This window comes from Heterodontus francisci, chromosome 4 (genome assembly GCF_036365525.1).
Source record: "Heterodontus francisci isolate sHetFra1 chromosome 4, sHetFra1.hap1, whole genome shotgun sequence".
NCBI lineage: Eukaryota > Metazoa > Chordata > Chondrichthyes > Heterodontiformes > Heterodontidae > Heterodontus > Heterodontus francisci.
In genome coordinates, this window is record NC_090374.1 from 18,251,466 (window position 1) to 18,275,658 (window position 24,193).

The 24,193-nt window shown below is 44.6% G+C and overlaps 1 protein-coding gene across 5 annotated transcripts in view; it reads left to right on the forward strand.

Annotated features, from left to right (window-relative positions):
- Positions 1-24,193, forward strand: part of add1 (adducin 1 (alpha)) — a 245,963-nt gene that overhangs the window by 138,897 nt on the left and 82,873 nt on the right. For all 5 annotated transcript variants that reach the window (XM_068029236.1, XM_068029237.1, XM_068029240.1 and 2 more), the window contains 2 exons: positions 1,812-1,910; positions 22,692-22,868. In XM_068029236.1, coding sequence (XP_067885337.1) covers positions 1,812-1,910; positions 22,692-22,868 — 276 coding nt within the window. The remainder of the gene's footprint in view (positions 1-1,811; positions 1,911-22,691; positions 22,869-24,193) is intronic.

Sequence of the window (24,193 nt, forward strand, 5' to 3'; positions counted from 1 at the left end):
TTGCCCTGTACAGTGCTTGAATCCAGCTGAGGTAATCATCTCTCAGATGGAAAGGATCTATGTGAATTATTTAGGCAGCTTCAGTCAATTCTAATGACCATGTACCCACCACACAAAGATGCTCCTTATTCAATACTGATCTACACTAAATTGGCAATAGCACTTAGAAATGGAAAAATGCCACACCAGTACAATTCGGAGTGCTCTTCCAGGTTGGAGCTGAGGTGTATTATTTGACAGAATAGAAGGAATTTTGCTATTCATCTTGGGGCTTCAGATGTTCAGCCAAGACGGTTTGTTTATTTCACACTCTTCCCCACCCCCTCTCCGTCAGCAGCCTTTCTATGGCAGAAATCTGGAGGCAGAGTTGCATGAGGCTACTTGTGCTCACCTCCCATTCAATGATTTCAGAACTCTTGTTTCAATTTCTTCTTCAATCATTGCATCCACCTGAAGAAATATATATAATAGCATGCATCAATTTGTAACAGTCACAGCACTAAAGGAAGCCCACCAGTGCTGAATTTTCAACTTGAGTTATCTAATCAAATTCTACTTCCTTGCCTTATAGAAATACAATTCATAACTGTATTCATTACAGCACTCTAATACATATGTTATCAATTAAATTATATTTGAAATCTTATTTTGAGTTTTCCCCTTTTATAAACAAAATCCTAAAGGGGGTCATCATTCAAGAAATTAGGTATGTGTAATATTTTGTTTTTGTAAGTATGGACCATGCGCTAGCCAATAGATTTTGCATGGGTTATCAAATATAATCAAACTTGAGGTTCATTATGCTGTCAATGGGGGGTATAGAATACTGCTTTTATTTTTAGTAGTTGCCCCCTCATTTTAAGTTTGCAAAACCTTGCATTTAATTGAGTTTATTTGAGTTCATGGCATTACCTACTACATGAGGGGAGGGTAGACACTGCTATGTTTCCTCAGTCCCCAATTTGGTGAATTGCTCATCACAAAGTGCTGGTTTCCCTTATGGATCTTTGCGGCTGCAGCCTTGATCACAGTTGATGTGAACGTTATAACCGGTATGGCACTGGTTGCAAGTTTAAGTTAACTCTGCATCGATGTCCGTGCAGAATATTTAGCGCTAGTGAGAATGAAGAATTCATCAACTTATTAACTCACTGGTTAGACCACAACTTGAGTACTGTGTACAGTTCTGGTCACCTCATTACACTAGAGAGGGTACAGAGAAGATTTGCGAGGATATTGTCAGGACCGGAAAAATGCAGCTATGAGGAAAGATTGAATCGGCTGGGGTTGTTCTCCTTGGAACAGAGAAGGCTGAGGGGATCTGATTGAAATGTACAAAATTTTGAGGGGCCTGGATAGAGTAGAAGTGAAGGGTCTATTCAGCATAGCAGAGAGGTCAGTGACGAGGGGCATAGATTTAAAGTGATTTTTAGAAAGATTAAGGGGAGATGAGGAAAAACCTTTTCACCCAGAGGGTGGTAGGGGTCTGGAACTCATTGCCTGAAAGGGTAGTTGAGGCAGGAACCTTCAACTGATTCAAAAGGAGTCTGGATATGCACCTCAAGTGCTGTAATCTGCAGGACTACAGACCAAATGTTGGAAGGTGGGATTCGAATAGGTGGATTGTTTTTCAGCCACAGCTCAGTGGCCTCTTTCTGTGCCCTAAACTTTCTATGATTAAGTACTGCTCAGTTAATACAATATCCTTTACGTTGGCAAAAACCTTTCACTGCAAATTGTCTTTTATTAACTGACGAGACCTTGTCAATGATTAATGTTACTTTGCTTAAATTCTTTTATTCTACTGCCAGGTGCTCATTTTAAGGAACCATGGTATAGTTGCTGTTGGAGAAACGATTGAGGAAGCTTTCTATTATATTCACAACCTGGTTGCAGCCTGTGAAATTCAGGTAGGAGACTGATGCCCAACAGTTAATAAAGTATTTCCTGTACAAAATAGACAGTATATTGCAAACAAAGTTGTGTATGAATAGATATTGGAAAAATGATTTTTTTTTTTAAAGAGGTTATGTTCTTAGACTGTTTATGCTAGTGATATGAGAAGCTATTCTAGAGATTTTTTTGAAGTCCACTGTTAGATATATTTTCAGCATCCTTCTACTGTAATGTTGCTCAAAGGAATTTGTCTGAATGTTACTTAGTGATAACATTTGCCAGTTTCTCCAAGGAACTCTGTCTTACAAGGCTTAACAGCCTTGGATGAGCAAGGATGTCTTATTGCCGTTATGCAGGGCCTTGCTGAAACCACATCTGGAGTATTGTGTGCAGTTTTGGTCTCCTTTATCTGAAGAAGGATGTTCTTGCCATGGAGGAAGTGCAAAGATGATTTACTAGGCTGATTCCTGGGATGGCAGGATTGACACATGAGGAGAGATTGGGTCGACTAGGCCCATATTCACTTGAGTTTAGAAGAATGCGAGGGGGTCTCGTAGAAACCTATAAAATTCTAACAGGACTTGACAGGCTAGATGCAGGGAGAATGTTTCTGATGGCTGGGGAGTTCCGAACCAGGGGTCACAGTCTCCGGATATGGAATATGCCATTTAGAACCAAGATGAGGAGAAATTTTTTCACTGAGGGTGGTGAACCTGTGGAATTCTCTACCGTGGAGGCCAAGTCATTAAATATATTCAAGAAGGAGATAGATATATGAATGCCCAAGGGATATGGGGAGAAAGTGGGAACACGGTATTGAATTAGACAATCAACCGTGATCTTTTTTGGTGGAGCAGGGCCGAATGGCCTACTCTTATTTTCTTTGCAGCACTGAAAGAAAATATTACACTAAAGCCTCTTCCAAAGTGAGCTGTAGTCCGAAAATACAATGATAATTAGAATTGTAGAAAGTTAGCAGCACAGAAAGAGGCCACACAAGTGCCAGACAATGACCATCTCCAACAAGAGAGAATCTAACAATCTTCCCTTGACATTTAATGACATTACGATCACTGAACATGTTGGGGGTTACCATTGACCAGAAACTGGACCAACCACATACCTGCTGTGTCTACAAGAGCAGGTCAGAGGTGTGGAATCCTGAGGCAAATAACTCACCACCTGACTCCCCAAAACCTGTCCACTATCTAGAAGGCACAAGTCAAGAGTGTGTTGGAATACTCTCCCACTTGCCTGGATGGGTGCAACTCCAACAACACTTGAAGCTCAACAACATCCACAAACATTCACTCCCTCCACCACCAACCACAGGGCAGCAGTATGTACCATCTACAAGATGCACTACAACAACGCACCAAAGCTCCTTAGACCGCACCTTCCAAACCCTTCTCCTCTATCACCTAGAAGGACAAAGGCAGCAGATGCATGGGAACATCACCACATGCAAGTTCCCTTCTGAGCCCCACACCATCCTGACTTGGAACTATATCGCTGTTCCTTCACTTTCGCTGGGTTCAAATCCTGGAACACTCTTCCTAACAGCACTGTGGGTGTACCTTCCCACGTGGACTGCAACAGTTCAAGAAGGCAGCTCACCACCACCTTCTCAAGGGCAAGTAGGGATGGGCAATAAATGCTGGCCTAACCAGCGACGCCCACATCCCATGAATGATAAAGAAACCTGACTCATCGTGTCCACGCTGGGTGAAAAACCAGCAACCCAGCCTAATCCCACCTTCCAGCATTTGGTCCGTAGCCCTGCAGGTTACGGCAATTGAGGTGCATATCCAGACACCTTTTAAATGAGTTGAGGGTTACTACCCTATCAGGCAGAGTTCCAGACCCACACCACCCTCTGGGTGAAAAAAAAAATCTTCATCTCCCCTCTAATCTTTGTACCAATCATTAGTCCCTAGTCATTAACCCCTCTGCTAAGATAAATAGACCCTTCACCTCCACCCTATCCAGGCCCCTCACAATTTTGTACATTTCAATCAGCTGTCCCCTCAGCCTTCACTTTCCAAGGAGAACAACCGCGGCCAATCCAACCTTTGCTCATAGCTGCATTTTTCCAGTCCTGGCAACATGCTCATAAATCTTCTCTGTACCCTCTCTCGTGAAATTACATCCTTTTTGTAATGTGGTGACCTGAACTGCACACACTACTCAAGTTGTGGCCTAACCAATGATTTATACAGTTCCAGCATAACCTCTTGCATTCTATACCTTGGCTAATAAAGGAAAGGATTTCATATGCCTTCTTAACCACCTTGTCAACCTGTCCTGCTACCTTCAGGGATCTGTGGACATTCACTCCAAGCTGTTACGACCAAGGTGGGTGGAATGCACTGTCCCCTCCATACAGTCATAGAGATATACAGCACAGAAACAGGCCCATCGTGTCCTTGTTGGCCATAAAGCACCTAACTATTCTAATCCCATTTTCCAGCACTTGGTCCGTAGCCTTGTATGCTATGGCATTTCAAGTGCTCATCTAAATGCTACTAAAATGTTGTGAGGGTTCCTGCCTCTAGCACCTCTTCAGGCAGTGTGTTCCAGATTCCAACCAGCCTCGGTGAAAAATTTTTTCCTCAAATTCCCTCTAGACCTCCTGCCCCTTACCTTAAATCTATGCCCCCTGGTTATTGACCCCTCTGCTAAGGGAAAAAGTTTCTTCCTTCCTATATTATCAATGCCCCTCATAATCTTGTACACCTCAATCATGTCCCCCCACCAACGCCCCCCCCCCCCCCACCACCCTCCTCAGCCTTCTGTGGTGTAAGGAAATCGATCCTAGCCTTTTCAGTCTCTCCTCATAGCTGAAATGCTCCAGCCCAGGTAACATCCTGGTGAATCTCCTCTGCACCCTCTCCAGTGCAATCACATCCTTCCTATAGTGTGGTGCCCAGAACTGTGCCCAGAACTCCAGCTGTGGCCTAACTAGTGTTTTTATATAGCTCCATCATAACCTCCCTGCTCTTATATTCGATGCCTCGGCTGATAAAAGCAAGAATCCCATATGCCTTCCTAACCATCTTATCTACCTGTGCTGCTGCCTTCAGTGATCTATGGACAAGTACACCAAGATCCCTCTGACCTTCTGTACTTCCTAGGGTCTTACCATCCATTGTATATTCCCTTGCCTTGTTTGTCCTCCCAAAATGCATTACCTCACACTTTTCAGGATTAACTTCCATTTGCCACTTCTCTACCCATTTTACCAGCCCATCTAGATCGTCCTGTAATCTAAGGCTGTCCTCCTCACTATTTACAAGGCCACCAATTTGGGTGTCATCTGCAAACTTACTGATCATACCTCCTATATTCACGTCTAAATCATTAATGTACACTACAAACAGCAAGGGTCCCAGTACCGATCCCTGTGGTGCACCACTGGTCACCGACTTCCACTCACAAAAACAACCATCACCCTCTGCCTCCTGCCACGGAACCAATTTTGGATTCAATTTGCCAAATTGCCCTGGATCCCATGGGCTCTTAATTTCTTAACCAATCTCCCATGTGGGACTTTATCAAAAGCTTTACTGAAGTCCATGTAGATTACATCAACTGCTTTACCCTCATCCACACTTCCAGTCACCACCTCTAAATTCAATCAAGTTAGTTAGACACGATCTCCCCCTGACAAAGCCGTGCTGACTATCCCTGATTATTCCCTGCCTCTCCAAGTGGAGATTAATCCTGTCCCTCAGAATTTTGCCAATAGTTTCCCAACCACTGATGTTAGACTCACCGGCCTGTAATTACCTGGTCTATCCTTGCTACCCTTTTTGAATAATGGTACCACATTCACTGTCCTCTAGTCCTCTGGCACCTCTCCCATGGCCAGAGAGGATCTGAAAATTTTGTCAGAGCCCCTGCTATCACCTCCCTTGCCTCACACAGCAGCCTGGGATACATCTCATCTGGGCCTGGGGATTTATCCACCTTTGAGCCTGCTAATACAGCGAGTACTTCCTCCCTTTCAATGCTAATTTGATCAAGTATTTCACAATTCCCCTCCCTGATCTCTACACCTACATATGTCTAAATCGTTAATTTCTTTGGCCTTCTTCTCTCGAGAGACAATGGGTAAGCGCCTGGAGGTGGTCAGTGGTGTGTGGAGCAGCGCCTGGAGTGGCTATAAAGGCCAAATTGTTAATAAGTATTTTATTTATTTAGAGATACAGCACTGAAACAGGCCCACCGAGTCTGTGCCGACCAACAACCACCCATTTATACTAACCCTACAGTAATCCCATATTCCCTACAACCTACCTACACTAGGGGCAATTTACAATGGCCAATTTACCTATCAACCTGCAAGTCTTTGGCTGTGGGAGGAAACCAGAGCACCCGGCGAAAACCCTCGCAGTCACAGGGAGAACTTGCAAACTCTGCACAGGCAGTACCCAGAATCGAACCCGCGTCCCTGGAGCTGTGAGGCTGTGGTGCTAACCACTGTGCCGCTGTATATACCACAAAAAGCGGGGGACCCAGTACTGAGTCCTGTGGAACGCCACTGGAAACAACCCTCTATTCACAAAAATGCCCATCATCAATTACCCTTTGTTTCCTGCCACTGAGCCAATTTTGTACCCACCTTGCTACATTTCTCTGGACCTTAGTGCTTTTTTTTTAAACCAGTCTGCCAGGTGGGATCTTGTGAAAAGCCTTGCTAAAATCTATGTAGACCAGATCAGCTGCACTACCCTCATCAATTTTCCTTGTTAGTTCTTCAAAAAATTTGATTAAGTTAGTCAGACAAGATCTTCCCTTAACAAATCCATGTTGACTATCCTTGAATAATCTGTGCCTTTCTAAGTGACAGTTTATCCTGTCTCTCAGAATTGATTCCAATAATTTGCCCACTACTCCCGTTAGACTGACTGGCCCGTAATTATTCTGTCTATCCCTCACTTCCTTTTTAAACAGAGGTACAACGTTAGCAGTCCTTCAATCCTCCGGCTGTATCCAGTGAGGACTGGAAAATGGACAGACTTTCCGTTATTTCCTCCCTGGCTTCTTTTAACAGCCTGGGGTACATTTCATCCGGCCCTGGTGTTTTATCACCTTTCAAGGTTGCTAATCCCATTAATACTTCCTCTCTCCCTATGTTTATCGCATCCAATACTTCACATCTTCTTAGCTACACTATCTGCAACATCTCCCTCTTTTGTGAAGACAGACGCAAAGTATTCGTTAAGAACCATGCCAACATCTTCCGCCTCTACGCATAAGTTACCTTTTTGACCTTTTTTGGTCTTTTATGGGCCCTACTCTTAATTATCCTCTTACTCTTAATCTATTGATAAAACATTGTTGGGTTCACCTTAATTTTGCTTGCCAATATTCTTTTATGCCCTCTCTCTTTGCTTCCCTAATTTCCTTTTTGATTGCAACCTTCCACTTCCTATAGTCCTCTCTGCTTTCTGTAGTATTGAGCTCTCCGTGTCAGACATAAGCTTTCCTTTTCTGACTTACCTTACCTTGTCAGCTCCTTGACATCCATGGGGATCTAGATTTGGCTATCCCACCCTTTTTATTTGTGGGAACATTTACTCTGAACCCCTTGAATCTCCCCTTTCACGCGTCCACTGCTCTGACACTGATTTATCTTCAAGTAGTTGTTTCCAGTCACTTTCGTTAAATCATTCTTCAGCTTAATAAAATTGACCTTGCCTCAATTGAGAACTCTATCTCCTATCCTTGTCCTTTTCCTGAATTATGATCACTACTATCAAAATGCTCTCCCACTGCCACTTCTCCCACCTGCCTAGCTTAATTTCCTAAGACCAAGTCCAAAACTGCGCCCTATCTTGTTGGACTTGCTACAGACTGGTCAGAAAAGTTCTCCTAAATGCACCTCAAGAATTTTGCTCCCTCAATTCCTTTCACACTAAAACTATCCCATTTAATATTGGGGTAGTTAAAATTCCCCTATTACTGCTCTGTTGCTTTTGTATTACTCAGTTTTTTTTATTCATTTGTGGAATGTGGGCGATGCTGGCCAAGCCAGCATTTACTGCTCATCCATAATTCTCCACGAGAAAGTTGTGGTGAGTTGCCGCCTTAAACCGCTGCAGTCCATATGATGTAGATACACCCACCGTGCTGTAAGATGGGGAGTTCCAGGATTTTGACCTCATGACAGTGAAAGAAGGGCGATATAATTCCAAGTCAGGATGGTGTGTGGCTTGGCAGGGACCTTACAGGTGGTGTTCCCATGCATAAGCCACCCTTGTCCTTCTAGGTGGTAGAGTTCGCAGTTTTGGAAGGTGCTGCTGAAGGAGCCTTGGTGAGTTGCTGCAGTGTATCTTGTATATGGTACACACTGCTGCCACTGTGTAGTGGTGAAGGGAGTGAATATTGAAGGTGACGGGTGGGGTTTCTTTGTCTTGGATTGTGTCAAGCTTCTTGAGGGGTGTTGGAGCTGCACCCTTCCAGGCAAGTGGAGAGTATTCCATCACACTTCCGACTTGTACCTTGTGGACAGGCATTGGGGAGACGGGAGGTGAGTTACTTGCTGCCGAATTCCCAGCCTCTGAGCTGCTGTTGTATCCACAGCATTTATGTGACTGGTGCAGTTCAGTTTCTGGTCAATGGTGACCCCCAAGATGTTGGTGGGTATTTCAGCAATGGTAATGCTGTTGAATGTCAAGGGGAGATGGTTAGGTGTTCTCTTGTTGGAGATGGTCATTTCCTGGCACCTGTGTGTGCCACAAGTGTAACTTGCCACTTATCAGCCCCAACCTGGATGTTGTCCAGGTCTTGCTGCATATAGACACTGGCTACTTCAGTATCTGAGGTGTCGTGAATGGTACTGAACATTGTGCAATCATCAGCGAACATCTCTACTTCTGACCTTATGAAGGAAGGTCATTGATGAAACAGCTGAAGATGGTTGGGCCTAGGATGCTACCTTGAGGAACTTCTGTGCTGTTCTGGTACTGAAATGATTGACCTCCAACAGCCACAACCATCTTCCTTTGCTCCAGATATGACTCCAACCAGCATATCTGCTCTTCTATGTCTCTCTGACTGGGGGTCTATAGTACACTTCCAGCACTGTGATTGCCCCTTTTATGTTCCTTAGTTCGATCCAAATGGCCTCATTTGATGAGCCTTCCAACATATCATCCTTACTAACAGCTGCAGTTGTTTCTTTAACCAAAATTGCCACTCCCTCCTTTTTTTTAATCTCCCTCTCTGTTGAGTATGAAAACCCTGTAACGAGGAAAGTTGAGCTGCCTCTCCTGTCTCCCCTTAAGCCATGTTCCTGCAGTAGCTATGATTTCATACTGCCATGTGTCTATCTGTGCCCTCAGCTCATCTGCTTTATTTGCTATACTCCTTGCATTGAAGTAGATACCCTTGAGCACTGCCAAACTCACTCGCTGTCATTTTCTGACATTTGTTTCCCCTGCCTTCCAGACTCATCCGCTAATCTCCTGTCTTCCATTTTCATTTCTGATTTTTGTCGCAACTGAATCTATCTTCGGTTCCCCATCCCTTTGCCAAACTAGTGTAAATCCTCCCCAACAGCACTAACAAAACCTGTCACCAGGGACTCGGTCCCAGCTCTGTTCAAGTACAACTCGTCCAGCCTGTACAGGTCCCATCTCCCCCAGAGCTGTTCTCAATGTCCCAAGAATCTAAAACCCTCCCTCCAGCACCAACTTTCCAGCCACGCATTCATCTGTCTTATCCTTTTATTCCTGTACTCACTTGTGCATAGCACTGGGAGTAATCTGGAGATTACTACTTTTGAGGTCCTGCTTGCTCATTTCTTACCTAGCTCAGTAAACTCTTTCTGCAGGACCACAACTGCCTTTCTACCTCTGTTGTTGGTATCATGTGGACCACGACTGCTGGCTGTTAACCCTCCCCAATCCGAATGCTTTGCAGCCGTTCAGTGACTCATCCTTGGCCCTGGTACCAGGGAGGCAACACACCATCCTGGATTCACTTCTGCGGCCACAGAAATGCCTGTCTTTTCCCCTGAGTATTGAATCTCCTATCCCTATCGCTGTTCCAGTCTTCCGTGTCCTGCCCACCCCACGCCCCCCCTCCTGTGTAGTAAATAATTGGAGGCATGGCAGGGATGCTCACACCTGTCGATGCACATCCTGTGCCATGTGGGGGCTTCAGCACCCTATCCATGTCCTGTATAACAACATGCATAAACTGCCACAAAATGCAAGAACTCAAGTGCTGAATCATGGAACTCGAGGAGTAGCTGGTGTCACTGAGGTGCATTCGCAAGGATGAGAGATATGTGGATTGCATGTTTCAGGAGGTGGTCGCCCCATAGCCTCAGAGGGACTGGGTGGCTGCCAGATGTACAAGAAGGACAAGGCAGGTAATGCAGGAATCCTTAGAGGGCATCCCAGTTTCTAACCAGTACTCAGTTCTGAGTACCTCTGGAGAGTGCAGTGAGACTCATGACCAGTGCACCATGAGTGGCCCAGCTGTGCAGGGAGGGAGGAGAAATGACAGGAGAGCAATAGTTCTCGGGGATTCTATTGTTAGGGGGAACAGACAGGCGTTTCTGTGGTTGCAATCGTGATTCCAGGATGGTATGTTGCCTCCCTGGTGCAAAGGTCATGGATATCACCAAGCCGCTACAGAGCGTTCTGGAGGTCGTGGGTTCCCCCATTGGTACTAACGATATAGGTAGAAAAGGGAATGAGGTCCTGCAGGCTGAGTTTAGAGAGTTAGGAAAGAGATGAGCAAGCAGGACCTCAAAGGTAGTAATCTCCGATTACTCCCAAGGGCACATGCTAGTGAGTATAGAAATAGGAGAATATGCCAGATAAACGTGTGGCTGGAGAGATGGTGTAGGAAGGATGGCTTCAGATTTCTTGGGCATTGGGACCGGTTCTGGGGAAGGTGGGATCTGTACAAGCTGGACGGTCTGCACCTGAACAGGACCGGGATGAATATCCTTGCTGGAAGGTTAGCTAGTGCTGTTGGGAATGGTTTAAATTAGATTGGCAGGGGGATGAGAACCTGAAGGCAGTTTCAGATGGGACAAATTTAGGGTAGGAAATGGGAGACAGAAAATTAGCGAGTGAATCTGAAAGACAGAAGAAGCAAAGGTTAAAAAGTGTGCAACACAGGAATTTGGCACTGTTATAAGGTATTTATTTAAATGCAAGGAATATAGCAAATAAAGCCAATGAGCTGAATGCACAGACACATGGCAACATGATATTGCTATAATGGAAACTTGGCTAAAAGAGGGGCAAGAATGGCAGCTCAACATGCCTGGATATAGAGTTTTCAGGCAAGATAGAGAGAGGGATTAAAAAAAAGAGGGGGTGTAGCATTATTGGTTAAGGAATCAATAACAGCTGTGAGGAGAGTTGATGTGATAAATGAATCATCAAATGAGGCCATATGGGCTCAAATAAAAGGGCAGCCACACTACTAGGAGCGTACTATCGAGCCCCAAATAGTGAGTGGGAGATAGAAGAACAAATATGTAGACAGATTTCTGAGTGCAAAAACAATAGGGCAATAATAGTTGGGGATTTCAACTACCCTAATATCAACTGGGATGCAAATCATGTGAAGGGCACAAAATTAGCATGTAGCAAGCCCGAAAGGGGCGCAATTCTAGATTTGGTCTTAGGAAATGAAGCTGGGCAAGTGGATGAAGTAGCAGTGGATGATCATTTTGGAGATAGTGACCATAATAGTTAGTTTTAGCGTAATCATGGAAAAGGACAAAAAGAACAGGAGTAAAAGTTCTAAATTGGGGGAAGGCAAATTTTACAAAGCTGAGAGGTGATCTGGTGAAAGTGGACTGGATACAGCTACTTGAAGGAAAACTGTGGCAAAATAGTGGGAGGCTTTCAAAAGTGAAATTCTACAATTCTACAGTGTAGATATGAACCCACAAAGAAAAAGGGTGGTATTTGCCAAATGGGGAGCCCCCGGTTATCTCAAAGTATACAGGGCAAGGTAAAGCAGAAAAAGAAAGCTTATGATTGTCACAAAAAAACTTTATACTCCTCCAGGCTTTCTAAAGTATTGAAAGTGAAATGTGAAGTTTAAAAAAAGGAAATTCGGAAAACAGAGAGGACATGAAAAATTATTGGCAAGTAAAATCAAGGAAAACCCGAAGATGTTTTATCAGTACGTTAAGAGCAAAAGGATAACTAAGGAAAAGGAGGGCCTATCAGACATGTACAAGGGAACTTGTGCATGGGTGCAGAAAATGTGGGCAGGGTTCCTACTGAGTTTTCTGTCTGTCTTTACAAAGCACAGAGATGAGGCAAACATTGTAGTAAAGAGGAGTGTGAAATATTAGATACGTTGAGCATAATGAGAGAGGAATGGTCTTACATCCTTGAAAGTGGATAAGCTACCACGGCCGGATGAATTGTATCCCAGGATGTTGAAGGAAGCCAGGGAGGAAATATCGAATGCTGTGAAGATCATCATCAAATCCTCACTAGATACAGGCGAGGTACCAGAGGATTGGGGATTGTTTAAAACTTATAGGCTAGTCAGTCTGACCTCGTTAGTGGGAAAATTATTAGGATCAATTCTAAGAGATAGGATAAACTGCCACTTAGAAAAGCAAGGATCAGTCAGGGATTGTCAGCATGAATTTAAGGGAAGGTCATGTCTTAAGAACTTGATTGATTTTTTTTTTGAGGGAGTAACAAAGCGGATTGATGAGGATAGTGCAGTGGATGTGGTCTACATGAATTTTAGTAAAGCATTTGACAAGGTCCCACATGGCAGACTGGTCAGAAAAATAAAAGCCCATGGGATACTGGGGAATGTGGCAAGTTGGATCCAAAATTGGCTCAGTGACGGGAAGCAAAGGGTAATGGTTGATGGATGTTTTTGCGAATGCAAGGCGGTTTCCAATGACTTGCACAGGGCTCAGTGTTGGGTCCCTTGCTGTTTGGCTTGAAAGTTGCAGCAATGAGAAAATATTGGATAGACTAGGGTTGTTTTCTTTAGAACAGGGGAGACTGAGGGGTGACTTAATTGAGGTGTACAAAATTGAGAAAAGATTGCATAGCTGAGATGCAGAGGGATCTGGGTGTCCTAGTGCATGAATCGCAAAAGGTTTAGTATGCAGGTACAGTGTGTAATTAAGAATTAATAGAATGTTATCATTTATCGCGAGGGGAATTGGCTACAAAAGTAATGAGGTTATGCTGCAGTTGTCCAGGGCATTGGTGTGAGACCACATCTGGAGTACTGTGTGCAGTACTGGTCTCCTTATTTAAGGAAGGGTGTAAATGTGTTGGAGACAGTACAGAGAAGGTTTACTAGACTAATATCTGGAATGGGCAGGCTGTCTTACGAGGAAAGATTGAACAGGCTAGGCTTGTATCTGCTGGAATTTGGAAGAGTAAGAGGCGACTTGATTGAAACATGTAAGATCCTGAGGGGTCTTGACAGGGTGGATGTGGAAAGGATGTTTCCCCTTGTGGGAGAATCTAGAACTAGGGGTCACTGTTTAAAAATAAGGGGTTGCCCATTTAAGACAGATGAGAAATATTTTCTGAGGGTCGTGAGTCGTTGGAATTCTCTTCCTGAAAAGGCGGTGGAAACAGAGTCTTTGAATATTTTTAAGGCAGAGGTAGATAGATTCTTGATAAGCAAGGGGGTGAAAGGTTATTGGGAGTAGGTGGAAATGTTGAGTAATTAGTTCAGCCATGAACTTACTGAATGGCGGAGCAGGCTCGAGGGCCCACTTCTGTTCGTGTGAGAGGCCCAGATAGAGTAGACAGGAAGGACCTGTTTCCCCTAGCAAAGAGGGCAGTTACCAGGGGGGACAGATTTAAGTTGATTGGTAGAAGGATTAGAACATAAGAAACAGGAGCAGGCCATTCGGCCCCTCAAGCCTGCCTTGCCATTCAATAAGATCACGGCTGATCTGCTCCAGACCTCAACTCCCCTTTCGTGCCAGTTCCTCATATCCCTCAACTCCCCAATATTTCAAAAATCTATCTACTTCTTTAAATACTTTCAGTGATCTAGCCTCCACAACTCTCTGGGGTAGAGAATTCCAGACATTCACTACCCTCAGAAGAAATTCCTTTGCATCTTGGTTTTAAATGAGTGACCCCTTATTCTGTAACTGTCCCCTAGTTCGAGATTCCCCCACTCGTGGAAACATCTTAACATCTACCTTGTCAAGCCCCCTCAGAATCTTGTATGTTTCAGTAAGATCACCCCTCATTCTTCTAAACTCTAATGAATAAAGGCCTTACCTGTTTAGCCGTTCTTGATGAGTCAACCCCTTCATCCCATGAATCAGCCTAGTGCATGTCTTTGCCAGTATATCCTTTCTTTAAATATGGGGACCAAAACTGTACACCAGGTGCGGCCTCACCAACACCCTGTACAGTCATAACAAGACTTCTCTTTTTTAAACTCCAATCCCCTAGCAATAAATGCCAAAATTCCATTTGCTGCCTTAATTACTTGCTGCACTTGCATGCTAACTTTGTGTTTCATGCATAAGAACACCCAGATTCCTCTGTGCTGCACTTTTTTGGAGTCTCTCTACATTTAAATAATAGTCTGCCTTTTGATTCTTCCTACCAAAGTGCATGACCTCACACTTTCCTGCATTAAACTCCATCTGTCAAGTTTTTACCCACTCACTCAACCTATCTATGTCCCCTTGTAGTAGGAAGCGATTCCACTTCATAAATGTCAAGCCGCCATGTGACCACGGGAAGCGCTTTATACAGGTGTACGCACTTTCCTGGAAGCTGCCTTTATGCCCTTATCCTCTGGCATTCTGACGTGCCACAGCACTTTGATAAAGCCATCGGAGCTCTGTGGATGTCTGGTGGATGAGGCTTACCCCTTGTCAAGATGCTGGCAACTCCGATGCATCACCCTGCCACAGCAGCTGAGACGCACTTCAACCGATGCCACCTGAGCACAAGGGTCAGGCATAGGGTATTGGTGAGACCACATCTGAAGTACAGTTTTGGTCATCTTATTTAAGAAAGCGGCACAGTGGCGCCGTGGTTAGCACTGCAGCCTCACCGCTCCAGCGACCCGGGTTCAATTCTGGGTACTGCCTGTGTGGAGTTTGCAAGTTCTCCCTGTGTCTGCGTGGGTTTCCTCCGGGTGCTCCGGTTTCCTCCCACATGCCAAAGACTTGCAGGTTGATAGGTAAATTGGCCATTAGCAATTGCCCCTAGTATAGGTAGGTGGTAGGGAAATATAGGGACAGGTGGGGATGAGGTAGGAATATGGAATTAGGGGAGGATTAGTATAAATGGGTGGTTGATGGTCGGCACAGACTCGGTGGGCCGAAGGGCCTGTTTAAGTGCTGTATCTCTAAACTAAACTAAATGCATTAGAGACAGTTTAGAGAAGGTTCATTCGACTGATATCTGGGATTGTGACGGGGGGTGTGTGGGGATGCAGGTGTTACCTTATGAAGAAGGGTTGTGTCTGTTACAGGTTGGGTCTGTATCCATTGGAGTTTAGATGAGAGGTGATTTTATTGAAACATAAGATCCTGAGGGGACAACAAGGTGGATGCTGAAAGGGTGTTTTCCCCTTGTAGGAGAGAATAAAACTTGGGGACATAGCTTAAAAATAAGGGGTTGCCCATTTAAGACTGAGCTGAAGAGAAATTTTTTCTCTGAGGGTTGTGAGTCTTTGGAACTCTCTTCCCCAGAGAGTGGTGGAGGCAGGGTTGTTGAATATTTTTTGAGGTAGATACATTCTTGACTAACATGGGAGTCAAAGGATATCTGGTGTAGGCGGGAAAGTAGAGTTGAAGCCACAATCAAATTGGCCATGATCTTATTAAATGGCGGAGCAGGCTTGAAAGGACCGAATAGCCTACTCCTGCTCCTAATTTGTACGTTCGTATTGAGCAGCCATCAGCCTCCTAATGATGAGGCTCGGGTATCTTAACTGGTCGGGTGGCGCCCTCCAGTACACCCCCCTCAAGGGTCTCCTGCATTGTGGTGGTTTACTGAGCCCTCCATTACATGGCTCTCCAGAGAGGTGTGAACCTTGAGGTGGGAGAAGAGCTAGAACATCACATCTCCTTAGAGGAGGCTGAAGGACAACTGGAGAGCGGTCCCCATGCTTTGCAAGGTTGTCGACATGGCAGGCTCAGGATGCAGAGCACTCATCAGGATGGCAGGGACGCTATGGCCACTCTGATGCAGGTCCAACATCTCTACATGAGTCTCAATCTGCAGGACATTTGGAGCAGAGTCTCCCTTCATCTGAGAGCAACCATCAGTTTGTAGCAAAAGTCAGCAAGTGGCACTAACTATTCAAGGCTCCAGAGTCTCCACCTAACACACTTTTCCCCAGCACACTCCATTGCTTTGGCAACACTTACTTCTCATTCTCCTGTGTCTCGCCATATTGAGATGGATATACACAGGTCTGATCTGTCTTGGTGCAACAAATTTCCCAGTGCTTTATCGCTTAACAGTTCACTATTATTTATATCAGAAATACCCAAGTGACCCATTACCGATGTGGAGGCCTCTGCTGATGGCCACTCCTACAAGTGCCTCCCCTGTGGCTGAGGATGGGGTGGAGGCAGACTGCTCACTGGTGCCTGACTGGGACTGAGATAGCCTTGGTGGTTACCTTGGCATGGAGCTGCCTGTGGGTGGTACTTCCAAAGGTTGCTGCACCAACATCACTGCAGGGGCAGCCGCTGTTGCAGGGCGTGACTGTAGATGCTTCGTCTGATGGAGGGGCCTTGCAGGCACGTGATGAAGCCCTGTGAGGGGTGACTGCCTCATCACCATTTGTCGCCTCCTCAGCCCTTTCATGGTGCCCTTGATCATGGATGGGACCACCAGCTGGGACACAGATGGTATCTACTGCATACATTTTTGCACCACTGACTGCTCAATGCTGCTGATTGTGATACGCATTCTGTGCTCGTAAGTGCAGTGTTCTTGCATCCGCTGAGTGATGCCGCATCTGGCTTTCCAAGAGGTTGGCTGCTCTCTGAGCAGGAGCTCATGCACTCAAAGCATTGAGTCATTATGGAGCACATGAGATGAATGGACTCATCCATTCTCACCCCATGATTTCACAATGCCTCAGGTGACACCACAGTAACTCCAACATGTGGACACACATCTTATGCTGGTTCTGCAGGTAGAGCAGCATGTTTCATGATTCCCGAGGTGCAGTGCCTGTTCTCTATCCTTTGAGGGGGCTGGCCACAGCCACCTCTGCCTCTCCCGAATTCTCCACCTCTGACATGATATGCGCTTCACCCTGTGCCGCCATCTCGAACGCGTGAGTTCCCACTGAGGTGCGAGTATTTGCACCAGTGGAAGGTGCACAAGAAAGATGTGACGGTGCAGCTCCGAGGTGTCGTTCCCCTTGGGAATTTACATTTGTATGGATGCCTGCATTTCTGCAGTTGGTCCTGTGGGAGACAGAGAAGATGGTGATGAGAGATCAGGACAGTCAACAACTGCCTCTGCTGCTTGAAATAATGAGATGACCACTTAAGCATTTACACCTCATTGCATGGGGAGCATTGCCATGCATCCCCTGAACCTAGAGATGTTGAGATGTTTTCACCTTGTCTACAGCAGACACCAGTGCCCCTGTGGCTTGACATATTGGCCACATCAAGGGCCAGCTCCTCAAAGTGTGTCAGTGATGCGAGCTGGGGCACCCCACCATCCAGGCATGCGCCCTTGTTCTCCCTAGTGTTCAACTCCTGTTTGACCTGCAAGGTGAAGAAAGATGCAGTTAGGACAGCGCCTCTCTCCCTCAACACTTCCAGCTTTTCATTCGCATACACTGCTGCAGTCTGCATTCCAGCCTCCTGTCCATCAGTACTATGACAATGCTTAGGGTCATAAAGGTTGCTGAGCAGACATCTCTCTCATGGTCAGCAGAACTCCATACACCCTCAGAATGCCCCTCTCTTTTGCACTCTGATGATTCGTGATCTGGATGTACCTTTCTATACCTGAGAAGGTCATTGAAATGTTTCCTGCATTGCACCTTCTCACCACTCCTCTGCTGCTAACGTCATGAACCACCTCCAGCCATGCCTGCTTTCTGTTCCCACTGGTAGGGAACAGGATGTTTCTGTGCTCAATCACTGCCTCCAGTGAGGTGTCAGAAAAACTGAATAGGGGCTGCCCTGGCATGGGGGTCCTTCACTTCTCTCTGCTCTGCTCCTCTTTCCATCCTTTGGATGAACAGCAACCTCAGCAATAGCTGCCACCCACCCTCGAAAGTGCCTGCGTCCCACCTCCTTCCTGTGTTTGCAACTGCTAATTGAGCAACGAAAAAGACTCTGGATCAATGAATAATTTTCGATATTAAAATCACAACACGTGTCCTTGTTACAGCATGGGGTCGGGACCTGGAAGTGACTTGGATGTCGAGGTTCTGACCTCAGCATAGAAATCCTACCCCTAATGTGTGAATGTTGGAAGGCTATTTATATGCAGGAGATGAAAACAGTTTAGCTCAATCTTGGCATTGCTTAATATCAAGCATATGCACTTCTGGTGGGGTTTCCTTTTTATTCCCCACCCGTGAACCTAGAAGTACCAAGACCAATCATAGCTTCCTGCAGACGAGAACAGCTAACTCAGCAAACACTAAAAGCCAAACTTGGGACATTCGTGGTCTTGTTTGAGTCATTTACTGGATAAATGTTCCACACGTTCTTAATTACATATTATTGGCAAATTTTCCTAGGTGAAGACTGTGTTAATACTAAAGGCAGCTTTCAATGTGTTTGCGCTGAAGGCTACGAGGACAGAGATGGCACCTGCGTAGAAATAAAAGTACCAGTAGAAATGGAGGATTCTGAAGAGCACAATGTTGTTGAACCTGGAGCTTTCGCAGATGCTGCCCCTCATGAAGACCTTTGACCCACAGTTCAACATATTAATTTGTCTTGTACAAATATCTGCTATCTATAAATGAGGAAGAAGTTATTTTTCAATCAAAGTTAAACATGTTGCCAAAATGATTTGTGTTTACATGAACAAAAGCTGCCAATTCCTGGCCTGTATCCATTTTAAACTCCTTGAGTCAAAATGCTCTCGTGTGGTTCCTGACTTAAGATTCTTTTCATTAATCTGATATTCAATTTGCCACATTAATAATTTGATCAATTTGATAGACTTGAAGAACTGAAAGTAGAATACTCTACCAATTCCACTGTGAAAATTCACTATGAAGAATGTTGCTATATTTTGATTTGGCTGGGCCACTTGGAGCACAATTAGATCTGCTCTTATCTGCTATAATTTTCACTGTTCCAGGATTATCCTGTAATGCAAAGATAGCCCCTGGCTTCTTTACTACAAACCATCTGAAACCCCTCTTCACCCGCACCTCCAACAATAAGTGTAAGGAACTCATGGACTTCTTTGACACTAAGATTGAGACCATCTGATCAGGTGCCTCTACCCTTTCCCTCCCTTCCCCTGGCACACCAAGCCCCCTGCCCTAGCCCTGAACTTGCATCATTCTCTAGTTTCTCTCCTGTCTCCCCTCATGCCCTCTCTGGGCTCATCTTGTCCATGAGACTCACCTCTTGTTCCCTCAACCCTATTCCCACTAAACTGCTGGCCACCCAACTTCCTTCCTGATCCCCATTTTAGCTGATTTTGTGGAGGGTTTTCTCCCCAGGTATGGTCCCCCTCTCCTTCAAATCTGCCGTCCTGACCCTTTTCCTCATTTAAAAAATAAACAATCCATGACCCCACTGTCCTTGTAAACTACAACCCCATCTCCAACCTCCCTTTCCTCTCAAGTCCTTGAATGTGTTGTCTCCTCCCAAATCCATGCCCATCTTTCACGGAAGCCCATGTTAGAATCCCTTCAATTAGGTTTATGGGCCTGCCACAGTACTGAAACTGCTCTTATCAAAGTCATAAATGGCATCTTGTGTAACTGTGACAAAGGTAAGCTATTCCTCCTCATCCTTGACCAGTCTGTAGCCTTTGACACGGTTGACCACACCATTCCCCTCCAACGCTTCACTACTGTCATCCAGCTCAGTGGATCTGTACTCGCTTGGTTTCATTCTTCTCTAATCGTAGCCAGAGTATCACCTGCAATGGCCTTTCTTCCCACTCCCGCACTGTTACCTCTGGTGTCCCCCAACAATCAATGCTTGGCCCCTCTCCTATCTGATCTACATGCTGCCCCTTGGCGACATCATCCAAAAGCACTGTTAGTTTTCATATGTACGCTGAGGACACCCAGCTCTGCCTCACCACCACCTCTCTCGACTCCTGTACCGTTGCTAAATTATCAGACTGCTTGTCTGACATTCAATATTGGATGAGCAGAAATTTTCTCCCAAGTAAATATTGGAAAGATTGAAGCCATTATCTTTGGTTCTGCTACAAACTTTGTTACCCAGCTGCCAACTCCATCTCACCCCAAACAACTGTCTGAGGCTGTTCGCAACCTTGGTGTCATATTTGACCCCAAGATGAACTACTTCTGACCACACACCCGCTCATCAATAGTACTGCCTATTTCCACCTCCGTAACATTGGCCAATTGTGTCCCTGCCTCAGCTCATCTGTACCTTTGTTACCACTAGACTCTACTATTACAACGCACTCTGGCCAGCCTATATTCTACTCCCCATAAACTTGAGGTCACCCAAAACTCTGCTGTCCATGTTTTTTTTTTTTTTGCAGCAAGTCCCATTCACTCCTCTGCAAGCAGACCTACAATGGGTCCCAGTTAAGCCATGCCTTGTTTTCAAATCCCTCCATGGCCTTACCTTTGTAATTTCCCCCACAATCCTCAGATATCTGTGCTCTTCAGTTCTGGGCTCTTGAGCATTCTGATTTTAATTGTTTCACCATTAGCATGGACAGGGTGGATAGGGAGCAGCTGTTGCCCTTAGTTGAAGGGTCAGTTACGAGGGGACACAAGTTTAAGGTGAGGGGCAGGAGGTTTAAGGGGGATTTGAGGATGAACTTTTTTACCCAGAGGGTGGTGACGGTCTGGAATGCACTGCCTGGGAGGGTGGTAGAGGCGGGTTGCCTCACATCCTTTAAAAAGTACCAGGATGAGCACTTGGCACGTCATAACATTCAAGGCTATGGGCCAAGTGCTGGCAAATGGGATTAGGTAGACAGGTCAGGTGTCTTTAATGCATTGGTGCAGACTCGATGGGCTGAAGGGCTTCTGCACTGTATTATTCTGTGATTCTAGCAGCAGTGTCTTCAGCTGCCTAAGACCTAAGCTTTGGAATTGCCTCCCTAAACCTCACCACCTCTCTCCTCCTTTTAAGGCACTCCTTTAAAACCTACCTCTTTGATCAAGCTTTCGGTCATATGCCCGAATATCGCCTTATGTGCCTCAGTTTCAATTTTACTTCTAATAATCCTGTGAAGCACCTCGGGATATTGTATTACATTAAAGGTACTATATAATTGCAAGTTGTTAGTTGGTATCGTTTTGCAGAGAGGACGGGAAAGAAACTTGTATAATTTAATTTTCAGCTTTATCTTCAGTCAAGTCTGGGGGGCTTAAAGTGCATCTTTCCTCGTATCACACAGCTGATCATGCCCTATCATGTGCTTAGCACACTGAAAAAGATACTGTACTATAATCTTTAGATTGGAAATGGGTTATAAATTGTACAAAGGGCACTTAACTACACCATAAGCAAAGTGAACTTCTGCCAGTTTACAAAGCCTCACATTGTGCTTGGTGAACAAATCAGGGTAATAAATCATAGGAAAATAAGGGCTTGTAAATAGTTGGGTAGTACAGGAAACTGATGTTGCCTTCATATATTAAGCATTTTACTGAATGTTGCCAGTTTCTTTGCTCTATGAAAAATGGCATTGGCAACAGGACTACATTGACAGGATAATTTTACTCAGTGGGACTTTAAGTGTAAAGTAACAACTATAGTCAACACCCGCACAATACACACCCCACCCTGACACTGCAACAGGCTGGTAGGTGCCCTCGAGGTTATGTGACTCCCAGGACATTCTCCCACACACAAACCCATACGAGCAGAAATTCCAACCGTTTTCTGTCTGCTTCCATTCACAAAAAGAGTTGCAGCCTTGCAATGCTATTAAGCATTAATATGCTATGTTACATGAAGTTGAGAGCTGCACACTTATTCAGACTAAAATCAGAAAATTTGTTGGGGAAAACACATTCTGACTGGATTAAGACCATTTGGGTAATCAGCTCAGGCCATTTGGGTACCGTGACACTGTCATTTTAAAGGCAATGACGCCAGAATTCGGAGTTTCCTTTTTGAATGGCCTCCATCTCTCTCTTTTTAGCACAATGGCAGTTGTTGTTTACTGGAGGCTGTTCTTTTATACACTGGCTTTGCTTCTTTGAATTTTGTTTGTATTTTTTGCCTTCCAAGGTTGTCTAGAAAATTTGTAGCATAAAGTTAATACCATTACAGCTGATTAGACTCAATAGCTTCATAGGGTATTAAACTGTTGAGAGTAATTCAATGATTTGTTGTAAAACCATTTTTTACGCAGGGCATTTTTTCTGTTGGCCAAATTGTTAGATTAATGGGCTGTTACTGCAGTTAAGACTCAAATGCTGACATTTAAAATGCTGAAAATATTACATTTACAAACATTGAACAAAAAGCATATGGTTAACTTTTAGGGGTGGGGGAATGTCTCTTACCAATGCACTGCAGTATGTCATGACCAGAGGTGATGGCATGGATCAGAATAAAGGAACAGTTTCAGGAGTTTTATTGTTAAAAACCTAAATACTGCTTTTGTTCCTAGGTTCGTACAATGGCCAGTGCTGGAGGGCCTGACAATTTGGTTCTGCTGGATCCTGTGAAGTACAAAGCCAAATCTCGCTGTCCTGAGTCTTTAGGGGGTGATGAAAATAGTTCACATCTAAAGTGGCTGATTGGGGAGCAAGAATTTGAAGCCCTAATGAGAATGTTGGATAACCTGGTAGGTGCGGCAAAGGAAAGCTGTTTTATTTTTGCAATAGAATGACAGATGGTGGTTCAGTGACTCACTTAAATTACTCGCGACCGTGTCAAATAAAGATGTATTTCGTGTGCCTCTGTGATATGCCTGTTCTACATTAAAGGTGCTATTATAAATGCAAGTTGTACTTTTGAAGAAGTTCTGAAAAAATTGAAGAAAACTCAAGGTAGATAGATGAGCACTTGAAACGCCATAAGCATACAAGGCTACGGGCCAAGTGCTGGAAAATGGGATTAGAATAGAGAGGTGCTTGATGGCCAGCACAGACACGATGGGCCGAAGGGCCTGTTTCTGTGCTGTACGACTATGACTCTAGTCATAGTCATTTACGGCACAGAAGGAGGCCATTTGACCCATCGAGTCCATGCCAGTGCTCTGTGGAGCTATCCAGTCAGTTCCACTTCCATGCTCAATCACAGTAGCTCTGCAAGTTTATTTCCCGCAAATGGCCATCCAATTTCCTTTTTGAAGTCGTTAATTGTCTCTGCTTCCACCATCCTTGTGGGCAGCAAATTCCAGGTCATTACCAGGCGCTGTTTTAAAAAAAAAAAACAGTTCTTTCTCCTATTCCCCCCTGCATCTCATGCCCAAAACCTTCTATCTGTGTCCAAGTCCAGTAGAGTGATTAATCAAACAGTTAGATTTCAATCCTGGGGCTGCCTGTCACTTGACTCTGCTTGTTTATGTTGGATTAATGAGTTTCAGTTCTTGAAAGCATTCAGTGCAGTGTTTTCTCACTTGTGGCTGCCAATTACAGAGTTCCTCTTGCCTAGAGCTGGGGGTATAATAGTAAGTAGCATAGTGGTTATGTTACTGGACTGTTAATCCAAAGGACTGGACTAATAATTCAGAATGGGAGTTCATATCCTACTCTGACAGTTCAAGAATATTAAGTTTAAAAAGCTGGCATCAGTAAATGTGACCATGAAACTGTTGGATTTTCATTAAAAACCCAACTGGTTCACTAGTGTCCTTTAGGGAAGGAAACCTGTCATCATTACCCAGTCTGCATATATGTGGCTCCAGTCCCATGCCAACATTGCTGATTTTTAACTGCCATCCAGAGTGCCCTAACAAACTGTTCAGTTGCATCAAAATCGCTAGGGACAGGCAATAAATACTGGCCTTGTTAGCGGCATCCACATTTGAAAGTAAATTAAGATTTGAACAGCCTGAGTAAGAAATCAAAATAAAACCTTTTAATGAAAAAAATTACTAATTTCATCTTTTTAATAGAAACCCTAAATCTTTTTTTCTGTATGCAGTTCTGTCTTTTAAAAATGTAT